Source organism: Podarcis muralis, chromosome 18 (genome assembly GCF_964188315.1).
Source record: "Podarcis muralis chromosome 18, rPodMur119.hap1.1, whole genome shotgun sequence".
Classification (NCBI taxonomy): domain Eukaryota; kingdom Metazoa; phylum Chordata; class Lepidosauria; order Squamata; family Lacertidae; genus Podarcis; species Podarcis muralis.
Window position 1 is genome coordinate 12,123,500 of NC_135672.1, and position 12,203 is coordinate 12,135,702.

Genomic DNA, 12,203 nt, shown 5'->3' on the forward strand with positions numbered 1-12,203 from the left:
AACAGAGTCAAAAAGGCTGTGCTGACACCTGCTGGCTATTTGCAAAAACTACACACGGGTGGCGCTGTGGGTTAAACCACAGAGCCCAGGACTTGCCGATCAGAAGGTCGGCGGTTCGAATCCCCGCAATGACGGGGTGAGCTCCCGTTCCTCGGTCCCAGCTCCTGCCCACCTAGCAATTCGAAGGCACGTCAAAGTGCAAGTAGATAAATAGGTACCGCTCCGGCGGGAAGGTCAATGGTGTTTCCGTGCGCTGCTCTGGTTCGCCAGAAGCGGCTTAGTCATGCTGGCCACATGACCCGGAAGCTGTACGCCGGCTCCCTCGGCCAGTAAAGCAAGATGAGCACCGCAACCCCAGAGTCGGCCACGACTGGACTTAACGGTCAGGGGTCCCTTTACCTTTAATAGGCAAACCTTAATTTGCAGACGACCCCCAAAGTATCTGGCTAGCACTTTTGTTAGGTGATAAATGTTGAAAATAAATATATATATATATGTGATTTTTTTGGGGGGGAATAATTTTCTCTTGTTTCCACTTTCTCTTTCTCTCCCCTCTTGTCCTCCAGTCCTGGTATTTAGGTTAACCGCAGCTTACATTTGGACCTTCATCTTCCTCACCCCCCTCACCCCCCCCCTCCTGGGCTTTGGGCTTCCTCCGAGGAGAACGATTCACACCCACTCCCGACCCCCCCGGCTCAAACCTTGATGGCGGTGCGGAGAGAGGGGCGAAGGCGGACTTGGCTTCGGGAGTCCTTGGCGCCACGGGAAGAAGGTCCAAACTTTTGCAAAATGTTTTAAAAAACGAACGAAGAGAAGACTCGCCTGCCCAGCCCACAACCCCGTCTGACAAGTCTTGGGGGGCCAGAAACGAACACTACTTTGGATAGAGGACGTATCGCGCCTCGCGGCCACCCCGCCGGTTCCGTTCTCAAAAGGGATGTTATATGCAAAATGTTCCTGATCTTTTTTCTCCCCTTGGGAGTGAAGGGGTGGAAAAGAGAGAGACTAGAGTGAGGGGGGGCGTAATTCCTGGCCTGCTGCCGCCCCCTCCAGCACCTTCCCACCCCCCCCACCCCGCTCCCCTTTTGTACACCGCCTTCCTTCTCCGGAGAAGACGATGGAACGGCGCGCACGGCGGATCTCCATGGCGCGTCGAGACGGCGGAGGTAGCAAACCCCCTCTCCCGCGAGGGAGAAAAGCTGGACACCTTTTATGCCGCGTCTGTGGTCCCCAATCCCTCCCCCCCTACAAAATAACCTGCGCTTTGCTTCCCCGTAGGGGGGGGGTTCCGCCCGCGGCACCCACCGCATGACAGGGTGTTTGGCGAGATTTCTACGGCGGAGGAAGAACGGAGCGCGTTTCCGCAACTGCGCTCTTCCCACCCAGATGCGCGTAAAAGCACGTTTGAAAGATGCCATCTTGGGGAAAGGGGGTGGGATGGGCGGGGAGGGGGGCGCAGAAGACAGGGTTGGTCAAAAGGGGCTGTCGGTTGGAGGGTAGACCCGAGCTGCGTCCACGCAGGCAGAGCCCAAACGCCGCACGTGCAAAAAACCCCACAACCCTTTGGAAACTTGAAGGGTTGGCGCGGCACAACTTCTTCCAGTGCCAGGCAGGGGGTTGGATACGGCCGTACGCTGTGTTTAAACAGCACCCCCCACCCCAATTTCCCGCATGGTACTAGAGGTCTGTCTCGAACCCTTGCCTTAAAGTTGGACGGGAGGCCGAGAGAACGGGTTCCCTGCCCGGCCCACGCGGAGAATTGCCATCCTGCTCTCTTACGGGGAGCGGGTTTGCGGCCGGAGTGGGGTTCCGCGTCTCCCCTCAAGCCCCCACCTTTGCCCACCCGCCTGGCAAAACCCCTTTAGGAGGGAGGTTTGGGAAAGGTAACGTGCCGGCGGGTTTGCGTACATTTGAGGACCGGGCCCCCGGCTCGGCGGGCGAAGGGGGCTGGTGGAGGGATGTGAGCGAGCTGGTGGCACCCCCCCTCCCCGTTTGCCCTGCAAACAACCCCCCCCCCCCAGCCCTTGTGTACAAAGAGCTATGCATGTTATAGTTAAACCAGCTATGTCGGGGGGGGTGGCGTGGATGGCGGCGAGGCCAGGGACGGGACTGCTAATACGGATTGCACATTATTATTGTTGTAGGAAATGCACTTTGAAAAGGAGAAAGGAAGGTCGGGGCGGGAGGGGGAGTTTACGTGGGGGGGGAACGAGGTGAGGAAGGCCGTCTCCCCCTAGTGCTTTTTTGTTATTCTTTGAGGGGGGGTGCTGTCAAGAGGCGACCACCAGGGAGGCACAGAACGGGGCCTTATTGGAGTGAGTCTTTCAGGACAAAATAGCTAAATCCAGCAGAGGTGTGGGGAGGCCTTACCTTACCCCACAGTTGCCCCCTCCCTCTAGGACTCAATTTATCCTTTCCCTCCCCATTCCTGCCCTCCCGCAAGCCCCAGACCGTGGAGCCCAAAAGCCATCTCCGACTGGTACAAGTGCCTACATTTTAATGCGCCAGTCCTCCTCGCCGGGTTACGGAGAAAGCGGCGACCGCGGGCGCAGGCCCCGATCCGAGCTGAACTTGTAGTGCTCCGAGAGAGCGTCATTTCAATAACGCCTCACGCCCCAACCAACACCCTCTTTTCCTAGCGAACACCAAAGCTTTAAAACACCACGGACCTGATCTCCTCCCGTCGTTCGCAGAACCGTAGAATTGCTGAGCTGGGAGGGGGTCGCCCCCTTTTCCCAGGGTCTCTGAGTCCAACCGGCTGCAACGCAGACATCGCAACGGAAGCATCCGCGACGGAGGTTCGTGCAAGAGTCCTTGCGCCGCTGCCGATGCCACAGTTTTCTGCAAAGTCTGGCGAGCGCCGCCTTCGCTTCAGATGGGTCCTTCTCCTTTTCAGCAAAAGCGGAGATCCTTCGAAACGATCCCCGGAGAGTTTCCCTCTGTGTGTTCAAAAGCGATCGATTCTGCAAGGAGGGACGTGTGAGGTGCAGAGGGCATTGCGGCCCGTATCCAGCAGCGGCCCGTCCAAGCAGACCAGCTAGAATGACCACATGGCGCGCCGAGAAAGGAGAAGGAAGTTTTGGAAGCCGCGAATCGCAGTCCGTAGTCGCCGGGAGTTTGGGACCATCTGCAAGGCTGCATTCTCCCTGCCCGCGCTCTCCAAACTATAGTTTCCGGCGTTCGTTGGGGGAGAAGCCATGGCGGTTGTCCAACTGGTGCAAAAGAGGTGGGTGTTTTTGCACCCTAGATGTGCCAGGAAGAACCCAGATGACATTTTGATCCAGAATATCTTGGAGCTTTCCGCCACCAGCCCCAGAGATGAAATCCATCCTTGGGTGAGTTTCTCCCCAACATAAACGCCAGGCTGGCTTTTAAAGCCCCAGAATTCTCGAATCTGTTCCTGTCTCCTAGCTGAAATGTGAGGGGTGTTGGTTCTGGTTTTTATACGTTTGGGGTTGTTGTTTTTTAACCGCTGAGCCCAAACCGGTTTGTGGCGCACCCAATCTCCTTCGCCCAGGAATCTCTGAGCCTTCAGATGTACAAAAAGGAAAAGAAGAAGAAGAGCTGTGAGCTTTTGAGAAAAAGCACTGACTTCTCCGGCGCAGCTCCTTCAGTCGAAACAGCAGCGGTTTTGGGGGACCTTTGGCCTGGTCTCGTGCGATTCCCAGGAGGACTTTCCCCCATTCCCGGGGGTCTTCTGTCTTCAGCCCAGCTTCGCGGCCTGAAAGATTGGGGCCGCAGTGCCTGTCGCCCCTCTGAATGATGCTTCCAACAATGACGTCGCTCGCGACTTATCCTCAGGGGCTGTGGCTTCTCCACCCACCTGGGGCTTGCGTTTGCATATGCAAAAACCCACCTGCCCCCTCCTGACCCCTCCACTTCCTCCTCCGAGGCCATGGGGGAGGGGGAGACACTTTGCTAGGTAACCCCAAGGCCCTCCCCTCCAATGGGCAGCGTTTGGCGGAAAGGGAGGGCAGTTCCCAGAGACTCTTGTTTACATCTCTGCACCTTTATATAACGAGAAATGTTGACGCCAGGTTTAGCCAGTAGTGGGTTGGGAGCGCCCCACAACCCCGCCCCGCCCCCCCGGAAAAAAACAAACAAAAAACCATGGGTTTTCTCCAAGCTGAAATGAAACCACAAAGCTGGTTACCTTCCCATGGGGGTCGTTATTATTTTTTTAAACGGAAATCATAAAGCGTATATTTGCAATTGGTGGAGAGGTTTCCGGAAGGAACCAAGAGAGATTTTTTTTAACCCTTTGCCACTATAGACTGCATGGTGCTTTCGGAACAGGAACTCATGTGACCTAGCTCAACCAATCAGCTGGCTGAGAATGTGTGCATGGCAAGAATACATAAGCCCCGCCCCCTTCTCGCCTTCCCCCCTCCAAAAAAACTTGGCTCCGCCTCTCCGATGAGGAACGAAACGGGGTGGGGGTTGGGAGAAGAAATCCACCGCTCCCACCCCGCCTCGCCCCCCCTCCCCGCCCGAATTTGCACGAGAGAAAACAAAAAATGAAAAAATGAAAAAAAAACAAGAGAAAGATGTTTTATACCACATAATGTGCCTTGCCTTCTACAGAAAAGAAAAATGTATTAACTTTAATGAGATTTAATGCACAGATCTGTTTGCATGCTTTTAATGCGTGTATGGGATAGGGGGAGGTATGCGGGGTGGGTTGGGGGGAATTATTGCCTTTTAAAAAAATATAAAATCAGCATTACGGACGGGGTCGCGCGAGGGCAAATTGCAATGGAGGAAGTGAAGCGAGGGTTTTCGGTTGTTGTTTTTTAATTCTTTCCTTTTTGCGTTGATCCCGAAGTTTCTGAAAGAGGCTGCTGGGTGGCCAAGATGGATTTGAGGGGGTTCGGTGTTCTGGGCTTGTGCAAAGAGGTGGGGCGTGTTTCCGTGCGCACAGGTTCGGGTGCCTCTTCTCCCGTTCACAAACTCACGCGAGGCGCACGGGCCGTTGTACAGTGGTGCCCCGCAAGACGAATGCCTCGCAAGACGAAAAACTCGCTAGACGAAAGGGTTTTCCGTTTTTTGAGTCATTCCGCAAGATGAATTTCCCTATGGGCTTGCTTCGCAAGACGAAACGTCTTGCGAGTTTGTTTCCTTTTTCTTTAAGCCGCTAAGAGCCGCTAAGCCGCTAAGAGCCGTGCTTCCCAAGACGAAAAAACCGCAAGACGAAGAGACTCGCGGAACGGATTAATTTCGTCTTGCGAGGCACCACTGTACTCCCTTTGTCCCACCCCACCCCATAAATGCCCCTGGATAGAAGGAGAGGGCCAGAGAGGGCCACATGCCTCTTCAACTCAACAGGTTTGGCGGCTTTGTGCCATTCCCACAACCCACCCCACCTGTTTACGCGGAGGCAACCGTGGCGTCGACAAGGGGGTGAATCGGGACCGCTCTCGAACTGTTCCCGGTCCTTGCGGGCTACACAGTCCCTTCCTAACTCCTAGGATCATCGAGTCGGAAGGGACCCCATGGGGTCATCCAGCCCAACGCCACCGTATCGCGGGACTCGAATCCAAAACCCCGAGATTCGACGTCTCACGGTCTGCCGGCGGAGCTCGCTTTGGGCGCTTGTAGCATGTACAGAGCTCTGCTGGGACTCCTTCGATTGCCAGCCGTCCGTTTTTTTTGGGGGGGGTCGTCACACATTTCAGAGTGGTTGATTTCTCAGAGGCGGTTAAAGTACCTTTGTGCTGGGAGTCTCACCAAGTCAGAGTCCAGTGTGTCTTAAAAAAAACAAACGAACCCCAAGACATGAGAGGCTGTTAGCTGTTTCCCCTTCAGTAGTATTTGCACTGGCTCGGCCTCAACAAATCATAGTATTGTACAGTTGGAAAGGGGACCTCAAAGGTCCTCTATTCCAGCCCCCTGCAAGGCAGGGATTGCAGCTAATAATAATAATAGTAATAGTAATAATAATTTTATAATTTGCACGATGCCCCAGCCCCTGCGGCCGGCTCGAAACAAAATGTTAAAAACACTATAAAACGTCAAAAACTTTCCAGGCAACTTTGATTTAAAAACCCTACAAGGAAGAAGAGTCCGTTCCGAGGCCGTTCCCCTGTCTTAACAGCTCTTGCCATTTCTCCGAAAGAAAGTTGGAGGTCTCTGTGCCCGGATGAGGCCCAGGGTCTCTCTAGACCAGCAGTTCCCAAACTTTTCCCTTTCATCCCATAATAAGCTCATCTCCCATGCCTGCCCTATATAAAAAAAAAAGTATTCGAATAAGCGATTTGCAGGAGCGTAACAACAGAATAAAATTCAAAACGGCCGCGATTAATTCCACACTTACGCCAATTCCGATCGAAACTATTTAGTTTAAGGAACTCAGCAAAGCGAATGAACAGTACAGTCATACCTCAAGTTACAGACGCTTCAGGTTGCATTTTTTGGGGTTACGGGCCCACCGAAACCCGGAAGTACCGGAACGGGTTACTTCCGGGTTTCCGGGGTCGCGCATGCGCAGAAGCGCTAGATCGCTCTTTGCGCATGCGCAGAAGCGCCGAATCACAACCCTCGCAGACGTGACACTGCGGGTTGCGAAAGTGCATGCTGCACAGATCACGTTTGCAACCTGAGCGTCCACTGTATTGGTTTTTCGGTGCCCCTCAACTGCCCCCTTGCCCCCCTCCGGAATCTCACTGCCCTCCAACGGGGAACTACGAGCTTCGGGAAGGGCTGGCCTGTAGCAACCCAAAAAAAACTTGTCAACAGCATTTGCAACATTATCACCCCAGATTGACCCCCGGGCACCTCAAAACCAGGACCAGCCTGTCTCTTGCTCCTGCCGCTGGAGGTTCCGCTTCACCATCACCGTTGCAAAAAAGCACCTTCAAAAATACCCTCTGGGTGTGGGTTTTTTTGGGGGGGAGAAGCTGGTGTTCTAAGACTGTAGACATCACCCCCCACACGCACACCCCGAGAGACGAGCAATGAGAATTTGAATCCTGCGCCGCCACCCGCCGGTCAGTGCTAACATAGGGCGGCAGAGGCGATTTCCGCCGTGGCTGCGGTTCCACGTCTTCCAGTCACGAACGCAAATGAAAAATGGGGAGGGGTTTTCCCCCCAATATGCGGCGCCCCCCTGTAGGTAATCTCTTAATTATCAGCGGCGGCGAAATTAAATCGCCTTGCCTGTTGGAAGAGTTGGGGCTAGGCTTGAATTTTGCAAATCTTGACGACTTCTTTCTAATAGGTCAAAGTTGGCAAGCGTGGCAGAGAAGGACTGGTTGGGGGGTTTTTTGGGGGTGGCCTCTCACCCCCGCTTGCAAGAAATCCTCGGAGAGCTTATTCCAGCCCCAAGTTTCTATTTCCCCTTGCATTCGGCGTTCGGTCTCTGGAGTAGATTGAGGGAGGGTCAGACGTAAGTGTGTGGGTGTTTCGAAGTGGGGCGAGGAGGCAAATACCGTGAGGTTCTAGGTTTTTTGGGGGGCGTTGTTTGTTTCAACAGAAAGGTCTTTGCATGCTCTGGGTTGCAAACAGGCCAGCTAACTCCTCCAGCGTTTGAGAGCAGAAGAGGGCACTCGCTGCCTCTCTGAGTGAGTCTCTGCCCGCTTGGCTGTCTTCCAGTCCCTTCTTGGCGGGGTTGGTCTGTGCCTGCAATACTGCTTTGGGCTGGTGAGAACGCAAGAGGGGCGCGCCGGATCGGGCCCCAGCCCTGTTCTCAACTGGCCTGTCCTTGGTGGGAGTGAGGCGATGTCATCCATTCAGAGCCCAGGCTTGGCAGAATTGAATTCTTTCCTAAGGATGAGCCGTGTCTGGTTCAGTGACTCATGCAGAGAGAGAACAGCGGACTCCTCTGGAGTGCTTTGCACACCCTGAAGCTAAACAGCCGAGGGCATGGTTTAGGTGGGTTTTGTTTTGAAAAGTTGATATCAATAGTAGGGAAGCAGAGTTAGCCATATCTGTTGCTACCTCTTGTCGGTGCCTGGGGGAAAGGCAGGGGTTTCGGGGGGGTGCAGCGGGGGGAATTAATGAACAGTGGCAGAATTGTGCCATAGGCACATTTGAACCTAAAAGTTATAACCAAGGGACTCACCATCCCAACAGACCTATGGAGATGTGTGGTTGTGGCTAATTTGCGCCCATTAAATCCGATGGGTCTTCTCTGAGGTTCCAACCCTGTTTTTCCCCGACGCTAGAATCCTTCCACCCTATATCGCCCACCCCACCATCGTCCCCCCAAAATGGGACATTTTCCCCATCTTAAAAAAGGAACTTTGTGAATGTGGGGTGTCGGGCGCGAGAAAAGTTCGTCCTTTTTTAACTCGCCGGCTTTCTGCAATTTCGCTTGCTTTCGTTCGGTTGAGCAGGTGGGATGGTGACTGCGGTTTGAACGCTTTATAAAAAAGGGGGGGGAGAGGAAATTTCCATGGCAGCTGGCTACCGGGAAAGCTCTGAGCGGTGAGGTCTTTCCCGGCATCCCAGAATACTACCTACTCAGGCTGCAAAAGCTAAGAGCGCCCTTCCTTGTTTGGAGACCCCAAGAAATTAAAAAAATCTGGAAGGAACATAGTCCAGGACTCATCATGAGATCAGATGATTGACATGTCGGTAGCCTCGCCGGCTTACCAAATTTAGCTCCAAATTTAGCTCTCGGAATATTTACACCCATGAAAATTGGCACGCTGTTGAATCCAAGGGATGGATAAAAAAATTGGTTCAGTTCGCATTTAACTGCAGAGCTATCACATTCGCCCTCCCCGAAGGAAAACCGAAACACAACCACTTTTTGAAATTTGCATCAATCTGAATTTTTCAATGAGGTTCTCTGGCCAAAAACATTTGCAAAAATAAATAAATAACGCATTGAACGAGGAGGGGAACAGCTCGCGAAAATGTGCACGGCAGTCAAAAACCGCATGTGGGAAATGTGTTCGTTGGGAGAAATCTGCATGGGGAAAATGCCGGCGAATTTTCGCGAGGGCTTTATTTTTGGCGAATTGCTGCGGAGAACTGAATCTAAGACTGGGAAAAAAATTGAAAGACAGGGAAAGGAAGTTGACAGGTCCTTCCTCGCCAGGGAGCAATAGATGTAGGGTGGAAACGCCATTTTAAAAACCCTGACGTTGTCAAGGTAAGACCACTTATTAGCCTTGTTGATGACGTCAATGCATTTTCAGGTTAAGAATGTATTCTGTAGGTAAGATAGGCAGCCAGCACGTTTGCAAAGCTAAGCAGGGTCCGGTGTGGTTTCAAACTGGATGGGGGACCCCATGTTGGGATTCTGGCATTGCAGAGGCCCCTTCTAACTGTAGGAGCCAACTCCTAGGGGCCAAGGTCCCTTCGGGGTCCCCAATAAACTTTGAGGGGACCGCCTCTCTCCAAAGGTTGATGGGCATCGCCGTTCAAATCTTGCATCTTGCGATCAGTTGTGCGATCGGTTATACTTATTTCCCCTTCCCCAATATTTTATTCAAGTTGGCACCCCGGATTTTAGCTCTGATTCTGTAATTCTACTGGATCCATCTACACCCACCCCAAAATGCTAAAAAAAAGTTCACCTACTTATTATTATTACTATTATTATTTAAAAAAGCACTTAATTTTGGTTTGCTGGTTTATCAACCAGCAACTGATGGAAGAGGAATCTAAAATAAAATAAACAAAAGCACCTTATTTACTGACCACAGGTCAGGCACCCACCCCAGATCTGTGGGGCAGGGTGCTTCGACTTCTTCCCCCAAGGTGGCGGCGCTGGAGATGGAACGTCCTGCCCCCCCAATTTCCCACTGATCTGCACGATTCGCACTCGCAGCCCCAGAAAGGACTGCTTTGTGTCGCTTGCGGGGACTTGTGGCCGCCCAGATGTCTCTAAACTGCAACTCCTGTCTGCCCTGACCATTAGGCCATACTGCCTGGGGGGGGGGACTGTTGGGAAGTTGGGGCCAGTGGAGTCCTCCCATCCTTTGCCACAAATCTACAGGCTGCAAATGGGAGTTTCTCCGCAGAGCAGAGGCTCGGGCGTAAACGCAGAAGTTTCGCAGGGGTGAAGATCTGACCCTTTCCTGGCAGGCCGTGGCCTTTAACCTTTCCCTCCGTGTTTCCTGCTCGGCCGCTGCCCCAAAAAGAAATCGTAGGCATATTGTAAATACAGCTGGAGATTGCCGGGGATTGAACCTGCAACCTTTTGCATGCAAAGCTATTGGCTTCTCCTAAAAACAACACAATATTCTAGTCCTCATTGTCCTGGGTGAAGGGTTGGTTTAAGGAGAAAACTGAGTTGGGCCTCTGGGCCAATGAGCTCTGGACACCCTACACTGGCTTGCAGCAACTCTCCAGTATTTTGGAAAGCCTTTCCCAGCCCTGCTGGGAGCTGCCGTCGGGAATCGAACCCGGAATCTTCTGCAGGCACTCTGCCCCTGACCTGAGACCCAGAAAACAGGGCCTCTAATCCTGAACAGCCCCACCTCCTGAATCGGCGGAAGAGGGGGAAATTGAGGCGGTTCGCGCTGAGATTCTCCCCGCCTTTTAAAAATAATATTGAGGCGTTTGGGCGCATTTCCGCGAACACATATAAAAATCACAGACGCAACCCAGAGATAAGGAGCCATGCAGCGATCGCATCTATGCAACCCCGTCGCAGCTGCTGCACTTACGGATTTATTTCTGTCACCCCCAGGTGGCAACAGGCGATCTTAAGAGAGGAGGACGGATGTGCAATTGTTCCAAGGCAGAAAACTTTTCTCAAAAAGGAGGAGGAGGAAGGGGCGAGGCCACAGGAACCGTAAACGGAATTGGGAACTAAGTTAGGGGGTGCAGAGAGAGGCGACTCTTTGTAGGGGTGCAAGACGAGCGGCGTCACCCGGAGGTGATTTCCGACTCGCCTCAGGCGAGCTGCCGACAATCAGGGAGGTGAGGAAGGAGGGAGGCTGCGGGATGAAGAGTGGGTGGCGAGAAGGAAACCCTGGGGTGTTTTGGGGGAGCATCCCATCCCGTTCCCCCATATGATGTGTGTGGGGTGCTGTGGCCTTCCGACAGCTCTTGAATTGAATTGCATCCTCCGTTCCGTCTGGCTAGGGAGGTTGAGGCTGTGAGAGTCCGGCCACAAAGGGAAGTGTGCTGGTCCCGTGGGTTTCCGTGAGGCGTGGTCTGAGTCCAGTCCGAGGTCGAGGGAGCAGTATTGAGGCCATCCGTCAAAGCTGAAGCTGGGTCCAAGGCAGGGAGTTGGGCGTGGTCAGAAGATCCGGCAGGACAGGGTGCAGGCAGGAACTGGCTAGCGACAATGTTGCTCCCGCAACCTGGGACTGGGGCTGGCTGGCTTTTATCTGCCCCAAGGCATAGGGCGGCCCCGGTCCACAGGTGACTCACCTCTCCTGGCCTGGAGGCGAGCCCTCCTCCTGCGGGAACTTGTTCCCTCCGCCTCTCTGCCCTGAGCCTCTGCAGTTCAGGAGAGGCTGGAGGGTTCCCGGACCCAGAGGCAACCTCAGCTTCCCCTGACGGGCAACGGGTCCTCCATCACCTCAGGAGCCAGAGCAGACTCACCTGAGGACCCAGCACAGGTGAGGACCCTTCAGGGTCAAGCCCCAGCCCCGGCTCAGCTGGTTCTGGAGGCGGGGACTCCTGTGCAGGCTGGGATTCCTCAGGTTCAGCCTCCGAGTCCGAATCCCAGGCCATCACAGGAAAGCTGTTTGTTCGCCCCAGTTCTGAAGAAGCACTCCCCTTTCCCTTTCTTTGGAGTAGAGGCATTCCTCCATCTCTCAAGTGCAGCCAGGAATGTTCCTTAGAGCAGGGACAAGAGGTCCCCTCGCCCTGGTCCTCCAGGGACACGCCAAGCTCCCTTCGCCCCCGACCGTCGGCGGCGAGAACTTCCCCGTAGCGCCATTCGCACTGTGGACTCCGCGCGAGGAAGTCTACTCCCACTTCTATGCAAGGCACACACACTCGGGGGGGCGCCCTCCTGCCTTCCTCGTGCACTACATATTTTTTATACCTTGGGGGCGGTTGTTTGAAAGGGCCCCGCGGGGGCAAAGAAATCATGTACAGAATATTGTATTTACCTTTATGGTGCTATGCCGGAAGGGGGGCGTTCCTGGCACCCGGGTAACGCGGCGACTCGCGTCCGACGCGTCTCCCTGGGTGTCTCCGCCCTCCCACCCAAAACCGCTTCCCGGCCCCCGACAAGGCGATTTCGTTAAAGCGATAGGTCTTTCCCCCTTCTCCCCCTTTTCTTTCTTTTAAAT

At 53.9% G+C, this 12,203-nt stretch overlaps 1 protein-coding gene across 4 annotated transcripts in view; it reads left to right on the plus strand.

The window, feature by feature from the left end:
* Nucleotides 1-4,626, plus strand: part of NFIC (nuclear factor I C) — a 92,591-nt gene extending 87,965 nt beyond the window's left edge. For all 4 annotated transcript variants that reach the window (XM_077921998.1, XM_028713657.2, XM_077921999.1 and 1 more), the window contains one exon: nt 567-4,626. In XM_077921998.1, the coding sequence (XP_077778124.1) occupies nt 567-584 (18 nt within the window). In that variant the 3' untranslated portion in view covers nt 585-4,626. The remainder of the gene's footprint in view (nt 1-566) is intronic.
* The last annotated feature ends 7,577 nt before the right edge of the window (nt 4,627-12,203 follow it).